At 33.8% G+C, this 22,131-nt stretch overlaps 1 protein-coding gene across 1 annotated transcript in view; it reads left to right on the top strand.

Moving 5' to 3' along the window:
- Window positions 1–18,663, top strand: part of LOC124370901 (trafficking protein particle complex subunit 10-like) — a 65,891-nt gene extending 47,228 nt beyond the window's left edge. Inside the window, 3 exon segments of the mRNA XM_046829205.1 lie at window positions 4,317–4,512; window positions 13,543–13,671; window positions 18,543–18,663. Coding sequence (XP_046685161.1) covers window positions 4,317–4,512; window positions 13,543–13,671; window positions 18,543–18,663 — 446 coding nt within the window.
- Window positions 18,664–22,131: the final 3,468 nt, after the last annotated feature.

Below are 22,131 nucleotides of genomic sequence, written 5' to 3'. Positions count from 1 at the left end.
GTAAATGGGTTTCACTACTGAATATTTAAGCTTGTCTGGAAAAACACCTGTTTCCTAATGATTGATTAACCAAATTTGTTATTGGCTTCACAAGATATTCCTTACAGTCTTTAACAATTATTGAGGGAATTTCGTCCCAGCCAGTAGACCACTTGTTAGGCAACGTTGATATTAATTTATAAATTTCTTTCGCTTTGAAAGCAGGTTTAAAACGAAAAGACGTTAACTTTTTGTAATTTTCCCACTGCTTTTACCGGAGAGCTTTTTATATTCAATTGTTCTACAGTCTTTAAATAAGATTCATTAAAATGATTAACCATCTCACTATGTTCTCTAATTACTTTCCCATTAACCACTATTTCTCTTACTCCATCGTGATCTTTTGTGTTTATACCAATTTCCTGTTTTATAACTTGCCAGGCTGCTTTACCCTTGCAGTTAGATTGTTCTATATATAAATCATTAGCTCTACGCTTAGCTTCTCTAACAACCTTTTTAAAAATTGTATTATATATTTTATAATGGGTTTTAATTTCTTCATCATTTGAAACTTGTGCTTGTTTGTGGAGTTTTCTCTTATTTCTACTTGAAATTTGTAACCCTTTTGTTATCCACTTTGCTCTAATCTTCCCTCTAATTTTGATGGATTTAAGTGGAAAAGAATAATTAAACATGAATAGGAATTCTCTTAAGAAACTATCAAAGTTTTCATTCACTTTTTTGGCATTGCTGAATTCCCATTCAGTATTTTTAACATTGATCATAAAGTCATGTCTAGCTTCTTTAGTGTATCTTCTCTGAATAACATATTTATCCCTACTTCTATTTTCAAATATGGGCAAAGATGTTATAATAGCATTGTGGTCAGAGAGGCCAACATTCGTAACTAAAAAAATTATCAATCTTAAACCTATTGTTTGTTATTATGTTATCTAGACATGTTCCACTTGCTGGTCTTGTTACCTCAACAATATTTATTTTAAAGCCATTATAATTAAGTATTTCATATAATGTTTGTGGTTCCTTTTTATTTAATACATTGATGTTGCAGTCTGTAGCTATTAAAATATTGACATTTTTTTAATTTTTGAATTTATTCAATAAACCACCAAGTTTTTCAAGAAAAATATTAAGGGTGCAGTTATCCGGAGTTCTGTATAAAGATATTGTAATTATTGGGGTTTTTAAATCCAAAAGTTCTATTATGGAGCATTCAAAGTAATAGTTGTCATTGTACATTTTTAAATCATTTCGGACCTTAAAGTTTATTCCAGAGTTTTCTCTGACCAAGATTGCCGAACCTCCTCTAGTACAGTTTTCTCTAACATAAAAATCAGCTAATTTGAAAAATTCAATATTATTCAATAAATTTACATTTTCTTTTGAAAGCCAGTGCTCATTCAAGCATATTATACAGATTTTTTCTCCCAAATCTGCAAGCAATAAGTTAAGTTCATCCAGTTTGCTTTTAATTCCCTGAATATTTAAGTGTATTAACAAACAACTAGAGTTACCAATTAAATTGCTATCACTAAAACTAAAACTAAACTCTTTCCTGGCAGTGCAGGTGTCGTCCTCTATGGGCTGGTTCCTGGTGGGGGTGGTTGACCGTTTCCCTCCTGGGTCGTCAGGTTTTTCAATCTTGGACTGAGTTGTCTGCCTCCCGCTAATGCTATGGGTTTGCTCCAGGTTGAACTCTTGTATCGCTGTAATGATCTGCTCAGCCAAACCATTGTTTTCCTGTGGTGTTGAAATGCATGCCCTGCCGGGTATGCATCTCCCTCTCAGCTCTGCTCGCTTCAACAATTTTGAGATTTTTATGTGTTGACATGAGATCCTTTAAGGCACTGTTGGTCCTTCTTGTTTCTTCATTGACGCAATGACCAGTTTGCAAGATCATATCTATTAGGCAAATCTACCAGAACTACATTTTTCTCCTTGCATTGCTGAGAGTGTCTGAAATGCAGTTTAAGGCTTCTTGTGATTCATTTCGCGCTACATCGTTTGTTCCACATATCATTACTAAAAAGTCTTTAGGTCCCTGAATCTCAGACTCAATATTTTCCATATTTAGTACTTGCTTGGAACGACCACCAGGGCGTACAAAAACCAATAGCGCTAGAAGAATGATGCAATTTGTTTAAATGCCAGGCTACATCCTTACCATGACTATCAGCGCACAAAAGTATTTTGTTTATTTTTTTATTACAAACCTGTTTTGAATTTTGACTATTTGTGTCATTTTCTTCATTATTTGTTGCAAGAGGTTGAAATCTATTAGCTGACACCAAGCTAAAGTCCATTTCAGTGGTGGAAGCTGTAAGTTTAATTTCCCTTTTATTTGCTTTAGGTTGAATAAAATTCTCCCATTGTTAATGGTAAACTTGCTCTTCGCTCTACATTAATTTGTTTTTTTACAATTTTTCTTAGTAATTGATTCTTTCAGTCTTATAAAATCTTCTTCTTTTTGTAAAACTATATTTTGGAGTATTGTCTTTTCTTCTCTCAGCTGGATAATCTTCTTTTGGGCTTCATCAAGATCTGCACTCAATGATTTTATCATTAAATTCATATTTTTTAGTTCTTCCGTTAGAGCCAGATTACAATCAACCTCATCGACATCCTCACATTCACTGTCAATAGCATTTAATGCTGCAATACATTTTGAGCAACTCCATCTGATTTTCGAGTGTGTGTACACACCAAAAAAGGGGGTAAAAGTCACTTCTGGTGCCCAACTTGTAATTTTGGGGTTCATAGGGAGTGTTTTCCTTACCTGGAACATTATTGGAGGCCTCTCAAACCAGGATGAATGATGAGGAATGAGGTTGGCTCTGATACTGACTAAAATGCAGTAAAAAACTTGTACATAAAAGTTTCGATCAGCAAATAGTGCGTTGTTTTTAGGAATAATACATATAACGGATACATATTTTTGTTCAGAATTAAATTTTAAACAAATTGGCTATTTTGGATTTGTGTTAAAAAAATTAAGTTTAGGAACATTTACTCAGCCTAATATAAAACAAAAAAATTTGAATTTTTATTTTTGGAATTCAACCCATTGGTTTTTTACACCAATCCAAGGTAAGTGTTTCATATTATTACCATTCTACTCTGTGTGTTATGAAGTTTAAATCGATGTATGATATGTCGTACTTATATAATATACAGGATTTTATATAAATTTTCTTTTGCGAACATACAAAATCAGTAAAAATGTCCCGCCACTTGGAGAAAAAAGTACTGCCACTCGGAGGGTTAAAAAGACTTTCAGAAAAAATTCAGATAGTATTAAAAGGAAAGAAGATTAAAAAAAAAAAAACACTTAAACCTTGCAATTTCTTTCTGGTTAAGTCAGGACAAGAAATCTTAGGACAATTATAGATCGGTGTTTTGATGTTGTCATTAATGTAATGTAACTGATATTGTAATTAGTAACATTTAAATCATATTGGATGTACCATGTACTACGAATGTAATTAATCAATAACATGTTTTGCAGCATGTTGCTAATTTGCAAATAAATTATACGGTGCACAAAAAGGTTGTAAATAAGTATTAGAATTTAGGACTAATGCAGTGATTATTCCTTTACTTTTTACTATAAAATCAAATTGATTAATATTTTACTATTCAAATAAAAAAAAACTTTATTTATTTAGCTATACTCACAAATATACTAGAGTAGTGTACTATAAGTCGAATACGGCTTACAGTAAAGTTGAGAACAATACAAATACAAATAATTTGTTGTTGTTGTAAAGCTTCAGCAGCATTCATGAAGTCTAATAAATGCAGCAATTAATCATGCTGTGCCACATGTCAACAAATTTAAATCTAGTTTAAATAATACAATTTTCATAAATGTTAATTTAATTAGATTATTAAATGTAAAGGTGACAGAATTTTATCAACTAGATATTGAAAAGTTGTTTCACCAGATATCATTGATATGTGTTTAAATGTTATGTAGCTTTTAAAAGAAGTAGCTTAGGGTGTGCTCTTTCGTATCTTCTTATTAAAAATCTATAATTGTGTGATTTATAATTTTATTTAGTAGAGGAATTTAATTTCCAAACATCAGTGTCAACATCAACAGTGTATTGTTGGTCTACACTTAATTCCAAAATATTTAATGTTAGTTTGAGGTACTTCAAGAAAGTATTATTAATATATGTCTGTTCCATCCGAACTCTGCCTCTATAAATAAAGAAATTTACATTGAATTAATTTAAATTTAATTTAAATACTTTGTTATGATTTCCGTTTTTGTGTTTGCTGTGTCGTGATCCCATTACTTGTGACTGTCGTAGAACCTCCATGGACGTGTAGACTGGGGGACGGGTTCACGATAGACAGTGTGGTGGTGAGAGTGCTGGAGACAGAAGACTCGGTGGAAGCGGTTGTGTCTCTCACTAGCCTGCTGCCTGCGGATGTCACCTGCGGTTACCTGCAGATAGCTGTCGAGCCAGTAGCCAAGGAGGGAAACACTGACAAGTTCATTTCTCGGTAATTAAACTTAATAGTGAATTAGAAAACAGCAAGAAAAAAATGTATATCAATGGACTAATAAGGCTATGTACCACCATTATTTGTTATTGAGATTTAAAGTAGGCCTTTAGGTTAATGATTTATAGATCTCTGTCAAATTACATGCTTACTGATAGTCTAAGCGTACCGCCCATTTATAGTGCTATACTAGGTGTTATAAGTCTAAGCGTACCACCATAATTTTCTCTTTGAATCACACAATATATAAAGACATTAAGCCTGTAAAGCTTTTGGGAATGTATCTAGATAGTAGGTTAAGCTGGGATTATCACATTGAAGAACTGTGTAAAAAACTGGCAAGGGTAACCTATCTTTTGAGAAGGTTAAAAAACTGGTGTATCAAGAAATATGCTAATTATGGCCTACTATGCATTTCTTCAATCTCATTTGCGTTATGGCATAACCCTATGGGGTAACTCTTGTAATTCCGAAAAAGTTTTTGTATGGCAAAATAAAGCCCTTAGGATAATAAAAAAATGTTGAACCTAGGGCGTCGTGTGTAGAAATTTTTAAAGAACTAGAAGTAATGACCCTTTATAATTTATATATATATTGCTGTTTAATTAGTGTTAAAGAGAGTCTTGAGTTGTTTAAAGTACGGCAGGAAGTACATAGATATCCAACTAGAGCAAATTATTTTTTAGAATTGCCTCAAAATAAAATTAGAGAAAACCAATAGAAGTCACATTAAAATGAAACTTAAACTTTTTAACAAATTACCTGCAAAGGCATGAACTGTACCCCTGCAAAGTTTAAAAAAAAATAACAGAAAGGTGGTTTAAACAAAATGTTTTTTTATTCAGTGAATGATTTTTTGAACTGTGATATTAGTAGCCTAAGATTTTAAATTATTTATTCATTTATTTATGATATTTTTAACTGTGTGTAGATTCAACTTTTAAACCTTACATTAACTTTAGTAAATAATTTATGTACTTAGTTTAGTTTATTTATTGACTGTTCATATTTATTCAATTCACCTACATGATAAATATGTGCCTAATATGTATTTTTTAAGGTTTATATGCTATGATCATTGTAGATAATTAGCTATGACTTTGTCAATTGCATTTCTATGGATTGCCTAACGACAATAAAAACCTTGAATCTTGAATCATCTATAGTGCTATACTAGGTGATATCAGTCTACGCCTACCGCCATCTATAGTGATATACAAGGTGTTATCAGTCTACGCCCTACCGCTACCTATAGTGCTATACTAGATGATATCAGTCTACGCCTACCGCCATCTATAGTGCTATACTAGGTGATCATCAGTCTACGCCTACCGCTACCTATAGTGCTATACTAGGTGATATCAGTCTACGCCTACCGCTACCTATAGTGCTATACTAGGTGTTATCAGTCTACGCCTACCGCTACCTATAGTGCTATACTAGGTGATATCAGTCTACGCTTACCGCCATCTATAGTGATATACAAGGTGTTATCAGTCTACGCCTACCTCTACCTATAGTGATATACAAGGTGTTATTAGTCTACACCTACCGCTACCTATAGTGATGTACAAGGTGTTATCAGTCTACGCCTACCGCTACCTATAGTGATATACAAGGTGTTATCAGTCTACGCCTACCACTACCTATAGTGATATACAAGGTGTTACCAGTCTACGCCTACCGCTACCTATAGTATAGTGATATACAAGGTGTTATCAGTCTACGCCTACCACTACCTATAGTGATATACAAGGTGTTACCAGTCTACGCCTACCGCTACCTATAGTATAGTGATATACAAGTTGTTATCAGTCTACGCCTACCGCTACCTATAGTGATATACATACAAGGTGTTATCAGTCTATGCCTACCGCCAAGGTTACTATACAGAAGGTTGTCTCAGTCTGGTAAGGCGTGTGTAGACAGTAGCCACCGTGGCACTGACGTCACACGCCGACCTGTTTCTGCGCTCTCTCTGTTCAAGCCTATTGTTTGGGTCGCTTGAGCCAGTTATTTTACCGATATATTTTGTATTTGTTCTTGGGGTACATTATCCTTTAAATCCTTTTTTTTACTATTACGTACTACTGCATGACCTAATTGGTGTATTTATGAAGATACATTGACCTCAATATTAACAAAACCAACTTTAATGCACATATTAATTTGTTTTACTTTGAGAATGTTTTATTCCTTTAAGATGATTGGTTTCTACTTCATGTAATAAAAAGTACGTAGCAAACGGATAAATAAATCAATAATTATCAAAATCTCGTGTTTTATTAGAAAATTTCTACTTACACTTTTAAGTCGTGAGTTTTTTATATTTCTTTGAAGTTTTCCTGTCTTCACTCACTAGGTTCTTTCTTTTAAGAGTCATTTTTTCGTTTAGAAACTTTATTCTAATTATGGTCCTTTGTTTTATGAATACTCTGGCGACCTCTTCCGGAATACAAGGGTATTTCTGGATAACTGACATTGTCATTCGTTTTACGACGCCTGAAAAAAAAAACCTTTTGTAGTTATGACAGAACTTTATAAAATACATTTCAACGGGGTTTTCGGTTGAATTTAAATTATATTGCATACTAATAGACGCATCTGTATTTGCTAGCTTGAAAATGGTGAGAAATATTTAGAATATAAATATACATTGAAATAATATTAAAGCTGGAGCTGTGAAGAAGTTTGCATACTTTAACTTACTGTAATACATTTATTTGATGTCAATACTCCAAATCAAAGATGATTTAGAATGTATCTATATAATGAACAATAAAACTGGAAACAACAATTGATACCTACATAAACAAAATTGTAATATATTCTTATTTTTCTTTACTTTTAAGTAGTATAAATAAAATAATATATAGCCGTCCATATGAAGCCATACAACTAAAGCATTTGAAATATCTCAATTTAAATGTAAATAACACTATAAATTGCTGTAGCTCTTTATTTTATGTAACAAAATTACTACGCCTGCAAATAACATAGCATCAAAAAATTGTATTATTCAATATTTTTTCAATTTAAAAAATAAGTTACAAAGAAGCAAACCTATTTTATTCATAAATACAGTTTCGCTCAGCGCATTGAAAGAAATGAACACTACAAAAGCCTACTTGTTTCTATGAAATATTAGTAATACGCACCTGGTTCTTTGGAAAGGTATTTTTTATGAAATGATTCAAATTCTTCATTCATCCACTTTGCTTGTTTGAGCCATTCTGGTGATGGATGAGTCAATCCTCCATATGATAAATGTTTAATCCATGAATCATTCATGCCGATTTCAGGAAATTTTACGTTCTCTTCATCTTGAACTGTCGTAAGATATGGGTAACTTGTTTTTAGCTTCTTGGCCACCCACCCTGAAAGATACTCCAAGGCATCATTCTTACAATCAACGGAGTGGTTGCTTGGTCCTGGTGTACATGGAAGTTTATCTTGTGTCATCTCCATTGAAGATTGACCTGTATCGAAGCAAGGGCATGTAGTTTCGATCACGTTTACTCCTGCTACGCGCAATACTTTACTAACGATTGTTTCTGACGTGTCTTCATCGTTGTTAGTGTTAGTATTTTGCTGTAATAAGCCTTGGGTTTTACCAAGAATGATCATCCGTAGACGGTATATGGCATCTAATGGGGTAGGATGATCGTTTAGTCCTCCCCTCGTTCTAATCTGAGAGAATAGATTCTCTAAACAGTCTTGGTTAAGCCTATGAGTGAGAATGTATTTAATGTCGTTACGATGTTTTGAAATCTTTTTAACAACTCTTTTAGAGACATGATAGATATAATGCACCCCTTTTGAAACAACTGTAAGGACTTTTTCCCACAGCATCTCATTGTTGTCATCGTTTTCAACATTTCGTCCAATATTTCATTTTGTTTGACCAAGTCTTGTCCATTACGCTCTTTGAGAGGACTCTCCAAATTGTTGGGGACTGTAGGAGTTCATCAAGTCAAACCATTTATTCACAAGCTCAATGAAAACTGCTTGTGGTCTGTGCAACTTCGTCATTTCTTAAGTAATGTCTCAAGGCTGTTGCCGTTGTGTGAGACATTAGTTCACTAGCTTTCCGCACATTTTGACGCTCAGCTTTTTGAACAGTTAAATGCGCTGTCGTTAGTTTATGACATACTTTTAAATCCTCATTTTCTTCCATATTTAGAATTGTATAAACTGGCTCTTTTTGGAACAAATTGATCATTAGAAAAGTTCAAAACCAGTATCTAAAAACCAGTTGCGAATTAGTTTCAAAACATGAGGAGCGTCCTGCAAATAAGTATACCTTTTCGTTGGAGGAGGGGTTAGGAACAAAATATGTCTTTTTGGGTAGTTATTTTCTAGCTGTTTCCACAATCCTACATTTCCACCTCCCATGTCACTTACACAAGCTTTTACGGTATAGCCTGTTTCTTTTAATTTAATAATTATTGTCGATAGAATCTCTTTAGTAACTTGTGTGTCGAACTTAACGTAAAGGATTTGCTTCCAGTTTGCAAAAAGTCCTCGAGCTGAAAACAACTTGCATTTGACTGTGCGGACCCACAATTTGGTCGTTCTTGGAGTCGTACTCCATAACTTTTTTGACTTTTATTTCGTCAAATTGCAAAATAATCACACGCTCGTGCTCTTTAAATGAAGAGCTAGCTACTTCGAGATATTTGAACACTGAAACAAACAGCCCCTGATCAATTACAAAACGTGAAGCCCAACGTTGAAGCGTTGAAAGTCCTGGGAGGGGAATTTTCATCTTTCTTTTTATAAAAAAATAACATCTCTTACTAAGGTACCTTAGAGTAAAAGCCAACGAGATTTCATCACTTGTCCAAGCTACTTGTTTTTTTCATACTAAGCAATAAATCAATTTGATTTTTTGTTAAAAATTGATTTGAGCACCTTATGGGCTTTATTGGTTGCTGCTGTAAGCTTATTGTTTTTTCTTTTTAGATTATGGTTGTCTTTTTTAAGTTTTTTTATTTCACGACAATCTAAATCAATTTTACTTTGCAACAAAGCGATTTTTTCTTTAAGTTCACTGTTTTCTTTTAACAGGGTTTCATTCATATCCGGAGCTTCTAAACTGGCTTCATTTTCAGTAGATTCATTATTTAAAATACATTCTACAATCTTTTTTGGAATCCCTGCTCTTAATGCGTTTGTCTCGTTCGCTAGAAATAATTTTATTTTGTTGAATGCTTGCACATTGTAGCAGTTTCAGAGCATGAAAACAGTGTAGGCACAGCATTTGGCTTTAATAATTTCTTAGGGGCTAAATTGAAAAGTTCTGCTTTTAAATCACGTTCATAACACTCACTTGTAAAATGATAAGAACAAATAACAGAAGTAAGAGGATTAAAATATTTATCCGCCCGTTTACAAAAATGTGCCCACTGTTTTGACAATGACTGATCTTTAGGATATCTGTGATAAAATACCTTATTACTTTCTTCTGACAACTTACGTGTTTTAACGCGGCTGTTGTTACAAACGGCTACTGCACACCGTTCCCCAGGCATCTCACACACTTAAATCACCCAAACTTTTACAAAACGTGGTCACTAATAATGATAATAAATAGATTAAACTGGTTAATCGTAGAGCGTCTGAGCGAACACATGTTAAGCGGCACTTGACAGCGGCTAGTGTAGGTGGGGGAGGTCTGAATGTGACGTGATGCGCCAAGTGTGTGCGCACGCGACTGAGGCAACCTTCTGTATAGTAACCTTGGCCTACCGCTACCTATAGTGATATACAAGGTGTTATCAGTCTACGGCCTACCGCCATCTATAGTGATATACAAGGTGTTATCAGTCTACGCCTACCGCTACCTATAGTGCTATACGAGGTGATATCAGTCTAAGCGTACCACCATCTATAGTGCTATACTAGGTGTTATCAGTCTAAGCGTACCACCATCTATAGTGCTATACTAGGTGTTATCAGTCTAAGCGTATCAAGAAAACGAAATACTGTGTGACTCTCAGTACGGGTTTAGGAATGACAAAAACATCACAAACGTTCTTTTTGACATCAATAGAGAGATAAATGATAGCATTTCGGATGGAACGCGTTCAATGTTAATTTTTCTGGATTTAAAAAAAGGCTTTTGATTCCGTAGACAGAAGCAAATTACTATTGAAGCTTGAAAATGTTGGGGTTCGCGGGCACTGCTCTCTCATGGTTTCGGAGCTATCTCACCGATAGGTTACAATGTGTGTCTATTGGTGGTATAAACAGTGATCCACTACCTGTGGAATACGGTGTGGTCCAGGGCAGCACTCTTGGTCCAATTTTATTTTTAATTTATATCAACAATATATCAAAATTGAATTTAAATGGTAAATTATTCTTATTTGCTGATGACACCCTTGTTTTTTTTAAGAGGAAAGTCTTGGCCAGAAGTACAGGCAAAAGCATCAAGTGATCTTACTCTTTTAAAAACTTGGTTTGACCAAAATGTCCTTTCTCTTAATATAACAAAAACAAAGTTTATGCCGATTTCCCTAAGAAATAGTACAGATTATAATTTACAAAACTTGGTTATTCATAGTTGTGGTAACAACTATCTTATTAATACGTGCACTTGCGAGGAAGTAGAGAAGGTGGATTACTATAAATATCTTGGAGTAATTTTTGATTTTCGGATGACCTGGACCCACCATATAGATATGTTAGTACAAAAATATTAAAAAATATGCTTTTGCTTTCAGACAAATTAGTGAAATTTTGATGGAAAAAGAAAATTAAGTTAGCTTACTATGCTTACATTCAATCACTTCTTTCTTTCGGAATAATTGCTTGGGGAGGGGCAAGACCATCTATTCTATATCCCCTCTTTGTTTCTCAAAAACGCATACTAAAAATAGGGTTTAACAAAAAGTCAACGTTATTCTACTGACACTCTATTTAGAGAATCTGCTATTCTTACTATTCGCCAACTTTTTTTAAAGACTCTCCTGACGTTACATTTACCTTAATTTAAACACAATCTTTTCAGAAATTACCCACCATCATGATACTAGATATGCGCATAATGTTAGGACTGTTACTTTACAGTTACGTAAAGAGTATTCTACAACAAACCCCTTTTATATATCTAACATTCTATATAGAAATATTCGTGTTCATCATAATAGCTGCACTCTCTTTGAATCACCCTCCTTGCCTGTTTTCAAAAATAGAGTGAAACAATGGCTACTCCAATTAGGTATCACACAAGCAGAGTCCATTATATCTGCAGATTACCGAGCGGCCTGACCTGCAACACCCATCCTCAGGCACTTTATAATATTACACCCGACCACTAGACCACTATACTACTAAACCATACTACTACTAAACCATACTACTACTGCTACTACACTACACTACACTACCATTACCATTCATACTAGAACGCTACATTAGTACACACCACACTACTACACTATTATTACATAGAACCATGCTGACTTGATCTCCCCTGGGCCAACACAATGATATGACGCCGTTGCATTATCATAGATAAACTAACACTGAATTACTTTTTTACTAAACGTAAACAAGCCAGTTCTCATATTAAATCGTGTTCTTTTTATTTTATTTTAAATTATAAATTTTATGTTAAAAATTCTAGCACATTCTATTTATTAAATGCTATTAAAGATATCAAGTTAAGATTCATGTTAAGTTATCGTGGCGGACGATCAACTGAAGCCTGCGCACAGGCTGAATGCCCATGCAGGCTTATTCCTTATTAATTATTTAAGTAATATCTTAGCTAGATAATTAGTAAACTATTGTTTTCAAAACAATTCTGTTTAGTTCTTTACTATTGTCATTTGTGTATTTCATGTACAGTTGATGGAATAAACATTCATTCATTCATTCATTCATTCATTCATCTATAGTGCTATACTAGGTGTTATAAGTCTAAGCGTACCACCATCTATAGTGCTATACTAGGTGTTATCAGTCTACACCTACCGCCATCTATAGTGATATACGAGGTGTTTATCAGTCTACGCCTACCACCATCTATAGTGATATACGAGGTGTTATCAGTCTACGCCTACCGCTACCTATAGTGCTATACGACCCCCGGGTGGTATTAGAAAATTCCCGCAAGAGGTTTACTAATTTTTATCTTATTGACTGTTATCCCCTTCGAAATAAGCACCATTTGAGTTGATACAACAAACCCAGCATTTTTTTTTTCCATGATTGGAGAGTGTCAAAAAAACAGCTTTTCCAGATAGCTGTCGAGAACTTCGTGCGTTTTTTTTCGTCTTCAAAACTGTTACCTTCCATATGCATTTCCATTTTTTGGAAGAGAGAAAAACCAACAAGGAGCTAAATCTGGCGAATAAGCAGGATGTAAAACATCCATGTTGTTTTTGGCCAAAAACTGTGTTGTTTTTCATGGAAGCATGAGCTGAAGGGTTGTCGTGATGCAATAGCCATTTTTTTGTCTTTCCACAAATCAGCCCCTTTACGACGCACATTTTCCCTCAAACACCTCAAAACGCCATAATAATAATCAGAGTTCATTGTAACACCAGGTGGCATGTACGCACAATGGACAATACCTTTTAATGTCAAAAACAACCACAAGTATTGTTTTTGTTTGCAACTTCTTACTTGTCTAGCTTTTTTTCGATCTTGGTGATTGTTAACTTTTCCGTACTGATGACTGCTGTTTTGTTTCTGGATCATAACTATAAACCAACTTTCATCACCGTTATGATCCTAGATATGAATGTGGGGTCACTTTCAGATATCTCTTTGAGTTCACTCCACACATCAACACGTCGCTGTTTTCGTTGCTGTCAAAGGCAGATGCAACCAATTTTTCCAACAATTTCATCTGTTTTGCTTGTGGAAAGCTGTCCTGAATGATGATCATCTTTAATTGAAGTTCTGCCAGCCTTGAAACCAGCGTACCACTCAAAAACCTCTAAACATTTTTAAATTTAAGTTTATTGAAATCATTAGTTTTGCAGGTCTACTTCTTATGAATTTTTTTGTTTTTAGGGTAGATTTTGAAGAGCTGAAGATGACATCTTTGAAGGCTCCTCTGGTCGAAAGGTTTGATTATAAACAAGACCGGAGCCTCGCTCAGGCTAATGTTGCCAGCAAATTCCACAAGACGGTATGTTTAAGGTGAGTTCATATCATTATGCTGTATTCTATCATTGTTTGTGTCATCTATGTAAGCCTTTTCTTTTAAGATTTTATAACTCGATATAAAACCATTAGTATAAAATATATGTTTTCAATGGTGATGTATCGAAGTTGTATCTTAAACTTACTGAATCTTCATTTTTATTATTTATTGATATCAATTTTTGTTTTTGAATTCTTAATTCTAAATTCATTCACAATGATATAATGTATCATTAAGATATCATGAGTTGACGTCTATCTAGTTTGTCTGTCTGAAGCCAAAATTCATTTTGGAAAGTAGATTTTGAAAGTTTAAAAGAGCTGATTACTTAAAACACATGCTACTCATGCAGTTATTCTTAAATTGAGTAACCAATCAGCTGATTAAATTGAGTAACCAATCAGCTGATTAAATTGAGTAACCAATCAGCTGATTAAATTGAGTAACCAATCAGCTGATTAAATTGAGTAACCAATCAGCTGATTAAATTGAGTAACCAATCAGCTGATTAAATTGAGTAACCAATCAGCTGATAAAATTGAGTAACCAATCAGCTGATTAAATGTTAGTGTATTTTAATTTAAGTAAATAATATAAACTTTGTGTTTGTATAAAAAGCTAATTACAATATTATTAACCCTCTGAGTGCCACAGCGTCGCTAATTTTGACAGTCCGAAAAGTGCATAAAGTGCCATAGCGTCGCCAATTTTGACGTTTCGTAGTTCGAATATTTTATATAGTACAAGATTATTTTGGTACAATAACCAGACAGCTGTATTCAATAGGTTCCAAACTATCAATAAATACAAGTTTTATGTTGTTTCTCTAATATTTTATCTGTGAAACTTTATGTTATTTGAGTATTTATCAAGAAGCCACTATTTTTGGACGAGTCAGTATTAAAAACAACTGACTTTATTTAACCTATTTTGGAATTTACAAGTTATTATGACAATCAATGAAATCAAAAACTCTAAGAACAACATTTCATTATTCGAAAATGTCAGGCCATTCGTGTGTCTATTTGGAGATGAGAAGTATGACTAATCGAGTATTTTTCGATTCATTATAGAAGAAGGAATGTATAATGAAGTTTATTTTGATCTCTGATAAGGAAAACTCGTCCAAAAATAGTGGGGCTGTGATAATACCAAAGTATTTGTGCGATGATTCTGTCTTCCAGTCACGCGACGTAGCGGATTTGAGTACCGTGTTGCGTAACGGCCTTTCTTGTTGTTTATGTGCCGATAACCAAGCATTTGAGTAAATAAGAAATAAAATAGTAACTTATACAGTATTTTTACTGTATTTCTTTACAAAAGTAATGTAGTGATTTGAGTTGTGTCCAAGCGAAAAATGTTAATTTTCAGTGTAAATATTATTAGGATTATTATTTAGTAAATGTAAACTTGTATGTAAATATGTTAGCAAGTATTTATTTCTACGTTTACTAACCATATTTATTTCAGTTATATTGATGTTTTATTAGATTTATTGGGAAAACTACATCATTACTAAGTAATTTCTAAACTCTGACAAATTAAGTACAGTTTATAAAATGTCAGTACCGGGCAGCATTTATTTAATATATATAATGCCATGTTTTTAAAATTCTAGAATAAGATATTACACATGGGTTTCATTTAGAATTATATGGCCTTTATCATGGTATAAAAAAAAAATCTTAAAAAATACTGTATACACTCAAATTAGGTCGAAACCTAACTTTTTATACAAAAGTAAAAAACTTTTTGTATAAAATAAATACTGAAATTTTTATATTTTTATAAATAAAATTTTATTTGTAACGATATGTATCATATTCTGCATTTAATAAGAAAAAAAAAAAACAACAACAAAATGATGGAAATCTGTTTGGTAGTTATTTTACAACAATTTTTTTCCCAAAAGCTTACAAATATGCGAAAAAACAGCGTGGCATTTTAGGAGGCATATGCCTTCGGAAAATACCCGTGGCACTCATAGGGTTAACATTTTTGTCCATGTTGTGGTGGTCAATATTCGTTTAACCCTATTAGTGCCGGAACATAATAAAAGAGGTTTGTTAGAAAAATGTCGGAGATTTTACTCAAGGTACTGCTAAACAATGCCAAGCCTATTCAGCGATTGTGTATCATTTTACTAAAACACCCACAAAATCAAAATTGTTTTAGATAGGTTCTTAATCTTTCTTTACTTTCTTTTCAGATTAATTGTGTGATTAAAACACATAAAACATGCATATACTGCTAATTTATTATATAAAAAAAAAACACAAATGGTACTTATGAAAGAAGTTTTTGAACATTTTTCTAGTTTTTGTGTACAAAATAGCACTTAAAAAATATTTCCACAAAAGAAACTGATCATTTTGTGGAAATTCCTCAAAAGTAATGAAAGTAGAGAGAAGGGAAGGAAATAACAAAGAAGTGTTAGTTGAAGGAAAAAGACTTGAAAAGGTGAAGGAATTCTGTTATTTAGGAAGTATCATAACAGTTAGGGACACAATAAGAGAAGAGATAGGAAACAGAATACGGAAGAGTGGAAAGTTTTTCAATATGGTGAAGAAGATTGTGTGGAGTTGGAACATTGGGAAAGAATCAAAAGTATTGATGTATAAATCTTATTTCCAACCAATTTTATTATATGGAGCAGAGACGTGGACGTGGACTAAAAATGATTTAAGCAGATTGCAAGCAGCAGAAATGAGATTTTTAAGGGGGATAGAGAAGACTACAAGAAGAGATAGAATAAGGAACGAAATAACCAGAGAAAGATTGAAGGTAGTTTCACAGCAAGAGACAATGGAAAGAAGAAGAATACAGTGGATGGGGCATGTGAAGAGGATGGGAGATAATAGAATGCCTAGAATAGCACTGGAGAAGGAGGAAAGAGGAAGAAGACCAAGAAGAAGACCGAGAGGAAGATGGGAGGACCAAGTGTGGAAAGACATGGAGAAAAGGGGACTACAGAAAATACAGGTGGAGGAAGTGGAGACCTGGAATGACAAACAAAAGTGGAGGAGGCTGTGTACGACGACCCGTGATAACGGAAAACGTCGGATGATGATGATGATATATATATATATTATATATATTTTTTTTCAAATGAGAAAAAGCACTTTGAAAAATTATTCCACTATAAAATATAATATCAACTGAAAGAGAAAATTAAACTAAATACAAACATAAAATGTTTTGATTAATATTTTAAAAACTGTAAAATTATGTGAATGTTGAGTTTAGCTCTCTTCCTCTTACGTGGAGCATCTGAAATCCTTGAAATCTGGAATCCTGTTTATCTGAAGAGATCCAAAAATAGTCAGTGATTTTAGTCATAGCTGCGCTATATGTAAAAGTTTATGTTGTTTTTTTTATAGAAAGTTACATGTTTACTTTTTAGTGTTGTACACTAAAGTTTTAATCTAAAAATTTAATTATTCTTACAAAATTGCTATAACTATTGTTTTCTTGTAATTTAGTTCATTCTGATTGTTTATATACAAAAAAAATGTATAATATCTAAATAAATTATTGGGGTAGAATCTTTAACGTGAATGTCCGTATACACGGATATGGGCATTCTTTGAAAGTTTTCACAATGCTTTAATATCCAGTTTAGAGGAGCGTCGGAGTATAGTATTAAATTAATTGATTAATTAATACTGAATATATTTTAATTACTTTTATACAACAAATACAATAAGGCTAGAGTTTAAAATAATTTATTTCATCGCTTTCCTTGTTGTTTGTTGGTTCAATGAAAGTAATTATTACTTAAAGAAAACCCAAAAGTGAACTGTTGCAATTTTTGTCTATTTCTCTATGAGTATTGCATAAAATACTTTGTTGCATCATCATTTATCCATGAAAACCACATTTTGAGATCATTTCCTGTGCACCTTTCAGGTAATCTTGTGGTTCTCATAACAATATTCAATTTGAAAATGTATAAAACAATTGCTGTTGTGAGAAGATACATAATTTTTTTACTTATCGCTTATTTATGTACTTGCCCTAAGTTGAAATTCAGTGCCAGTTTGACTACATTGTTTAGGTTTACTGTAGATTAGTTAGTTTTTTTAAAATTAGTTTTAATCACAGTTTAAAGGCTGTCCACAACTGTCTTCGCCATTAAAAAGAACATTATCTGTCAGCACAGAGGAGGCAGCTTTAACAGCCTACCATGCCCTTTTTGAGAGCCTCATATACTATGGAGTTTCGGTATGGGGTGGAACCTCTGCACATAACTTACAACGAGTTCTAATTTTACAGAAGAGAGCCATCCGAACCATAAAAGGAATGAAAATACAAGATAGTTGCCGGCCAGTCTTTAAACATCTGAAGTTATTAACCGTTGTAAATATATATATCTTCCAGTCTACAACACTAGCTTGTCTCCTGGGAATAAATAAGCGACATCAGGATGTTCACACACACTGCACCAGACATGGAACTGACTTCAACCTGCCGGTCCATCGCTTGAAGCTCTTTGAATCAAAACCTTCTTACGCAGGTGCAAAATTCTACAATGCCTTACCCGCATCCTTGAGGGTCTTGGAGCTGGAAGTTTTTAGGAGGAAATTGAAATCTTGGCTGGCAGATAGACCCTTCTACAGTGTAAATGAATTTTTAACCTGGAGAGAGAGACCATGGCAATTGGCAAGCAAATAGACTTTTCTATATATAATGTAGCCTACATGACGCCTGTTTCTATCTTGATGATAGCAAATAAAGATTTCTGTTTCTGTTTGTTTCTGTTTCTGTTTAATAAGCTGTAACTAACTGTACAAGAATAAATATAGAGAATGTTGACTTAAATATAAAATAGGAGTGCGCCAATTGATAAATGTGCGTTTACCAACAGGCGACAGGACAGCCAATTGCGGCCAACTAAAGTGGTTACAATTGCCCGAGCAGACTACACAAACTCTCTGAGAACAGCAAACGTGGTGCTCAGTGCCGGGCAAGAACACAGTTACCCTTAGAGCTAAGGTGGGTCATTTATCTAGATTTCTACAGAGTCCAATGGGTCACAATAAACATTAGTTATTTATGTACACATCTTACAATTGAACCGTTTATTTCAGAAACCCGTCAAGTGCAGTTTTTAGGATTTTCGGTAAACGAAGAAAAACTTTTTTATCTCGCCTAATATCATAGATATATGCTTCACATTTTTTTAAATAATACTTCATACCTTTCTAAAACAAATACAGTTTTTAGTAAAGTTTTAAATTTTGTAATAACATTTTTAAAAAATTATAAAATTTTTTCACTTGACGGGTTTCTGCAATAAAGTTTTGTTTTTTATTTTAAAAAGGGGTTTTTAGGTCAGAATGGTAATAGAAAGAAGATAAATCACATCAATCAACTACATTTATTTTACTTAGTGTAAAGTACATGTATTTAATCTAATCGTCATACTCTCTATCTACGTTGCATTCAGCTTCTGATGTAGGCCACTGTACGATACTGTTGTAAAAGGCTTCGTACCCAGATGTGTACTTTCTCAGTTTAACAATGTCATTGATTTTTTTTATGTTAATGGGTACCTTTCCAAATGGATATGCTTGCTCCGTTGGGAGTTCGGGAACAGTGTTGTACTTCTTGAAGGTAAATGTTGAGGAGGTAAAGCCATCAATGAACTCCTTGACCACAACCTTTCCTCGTTCCGCCTTGTTGTAGTTGAATTCTTTGTATGTAGAACACCTTAAAAGGTATTTTTTCATTTCTTGGAACACCTCTTCCACTTGTTTCGTCAGAGCTAACAGTCTTTTTGTAATGTTTTGGCCACCAACTGCTAAAAGAAAAGATCATGTCACTTCTTACTTGGATAACATCAAAAACGGCCAGTTTTGCTTGCTTTAAGGATCATCTCAGCATATTGGCTCGGGCGTGTATACTCGGTCAGCTCTACGCACAACCCGTTTTATGTTACCAAAGTCCCGATCACAGGCTAAAAATGAGTGGCCTCTCACAGGAAAATAGTGTGAAATCGTCTCAACCAGTCCCTGAATCACACAGGTTCATTAAAAACCGCACCACACAGTGGTTTTTATTTTGACCTGAGGGGCCATCGCTAAAAAGGACAATATTTTTTCTTTCCAAGTGGAAATACTTCCATTTGAAGGTAGTGTAGTAACATTGAACACACCTCATCAGGCGACTTATTAGCCTCCCCCTCATGGTACATATACATTTTTGCTCTATTTGTTTTCATGTCGTGAACGCAGAAAACATTAACCCACAGCTGTCGCATATAGAAAACCTCTTGAACTGGTAAATGAGGGAGAGGAAGGTTCTGCATGTAATCTATGCAAATGACAACTGTATCATCGTCCTTATTTTGCGACATTTCCTGTTGTTTTAAGAAAAACTTTTTTGCCCTGCGCTTATGAACAATTTGTTCTGCAATCACGCTGCGCTTGACATTGTCGCTCAGCTCTTGATCTCGAAGTTTTGCTTTGTAGTTTTCACACTGGCTACAGACATCGACCTGTGGCCGCCCAAATGACAAGTTAAAGTTTTCTTTAAAATATTTGTAATAAAAACTATATTTAACTGAATCCTTAAGATCTGGATGAGTGGTCTGAAACATTTCATACATTTTAGACACATTTAACGTTGCATCCAAATATTGCTTTTTCTTGGTTCCATAGTGAGTAGTTTCCCTGACCTCAAATAGAGAAATGTGTTCATGGATAGCAACACACAATTTGCCATCGATTGCGTTTCCACTACGATTTTTTGCCTCTCAAATCGATTGGTATTTCATTTTTAACTAACAGGTTAGTTAGCCTTGCTACTCGATCACGAGAAACTCCGTGTATTTGTAAAAAAATATTTTTACAAACTGGTGTTATAATACCATTGATTTTGATATTATATACAAAAGATTTATTTTTAGTGTGTGAGTCTGGAGTTCCTTCTAAATCAGCATTGGAAACAATTTGGATTAGTTTGTTTTTTTTACTCTACGCTTTACTTCCTTAGCTTCTATTAGTGTTTGTAAGTACACGTCTTGTTCATTTTTAGTACTCAGAGAATAAAAACATTCCCAAACCTGACTTTTTATTTCAGCATCAATAAAAGAAATACACTTTCGTGGGCATTTGCAAATAAGTTCTACAGGAATAGATTTGTCTGGTACAACGTTACCTTTGTAATTTGTGTAACAATCGCCTTTTGTTCTTGCTTTCCGTATAACATTACGTTTATACTTGTCTTCATTGACAACACCACGTTTCCTTTTAACCACAGGTTCATCATCAGAACTTTCACTTTGCATTTTTAAAGTCCCACTATTTAATAAGACCTATTAATAGCCTACAAAAACACAGTACGAAATAAAACTCACAAAATCTTTTAAAAACTAATAAAACAAAACATTAACTCTAAACAAAACATCAAGTTGAACAACCACTGAAGACTGAATGCCACTGTTTTGTAGAAGTAAACAATAACAGAGGGTGAGCTGAAAGAGTGACGTGTCCCAGTGCTGCCACACCATGAAAATGAAATTTACTGCAGAAACCTGTCAAGTGACCACGCTTGACGGGTTTCTGCACTAAAACGCAATATTAATTTTGAAATCAAACACAGTAAGGGGCATATCGCTTGACGTGTTTCTGCACTAAAATGTGTGTTTACAGAATGGAAATGAGAATCTGTAATAAAATGGCTTTTGTTAAAAATGTCTGTTGACGGGTTTCTGAAATAAACGGTTCAATTCATCATTATTGACATTGTATTTTAATCTAATAACTGGTTTTGTGGTATGAATATTTCACTGTTTTTTTGACGGGACAGGTGACCTGAAAAGACCAGGCTAAAATGGAAATATGATGGTGTTCAAAAAAAAATGTTCGTTTATTAGTTTTTATGGGAACCGAATTGAAGGGCAATAAGTCTATTTTTTATTAAAACATATATTTTAGTAATAAAAATAATTCTTTTACCATGTGAAAAATTTTAATACATATTTTGTTATTACCCAGTTTTTATGAACAAAATTGAAAAATAATTTTACCACTAAAAAAAGTTTGATATATTTTATAAACTTATTCTGCATAATCATATTAACACATTCGAGTCTACGCTCGAGCCAGACGCGAGCGCCATTGTTTAAACCCCCGGCCGGCGCTCGAGCGTGACTCGAGCACAGCTTTGCCGATTGATATACGGAGTTGCTCGAGTGATATTCGAGTGCCGTCTGCTGCATTAGAAAGCCAGCGTTAAAGGTTAGTTTAGAACAATTCCGCTAGGCGCTACTACGTCATACCCGCTTGAGGCTTTTGTTTATCCACTGACGTGGCCTGGCGCGTCGTCAGTCTGTCTACGACAACAATCATTTTTTTAGCATTTGAAATTTTTTGGCAATTAAAATAATTATTTGTAAATATGTATATAGTAAATGCCTTAAAAAAATTGAAATTACTTGTTTTATTTATTCA

This window comes from Homalodisca vitripennis, unplaced genomic scaffold (genome assembly GCF_021130785.1).
Source record: "Homalodisca vitripennis isolate AUS2020 unplaced genomic scaffold, UT_GWSS_2.1 ScUCBcl_644;HRSCAF=3109, whole genome shotgun sequence".
NCBI lineage: Eukaryota > Metazoa > Arthropoda > Insecta > Hemiptera > Cicadellidae > Homalodisca > Homalodisca vitripennis.
The sequence above is the reverse complement of the archived record's forward strand: the minus strand, read 5'-3'. Positions and strand labels throughout refer to the sequence as shown.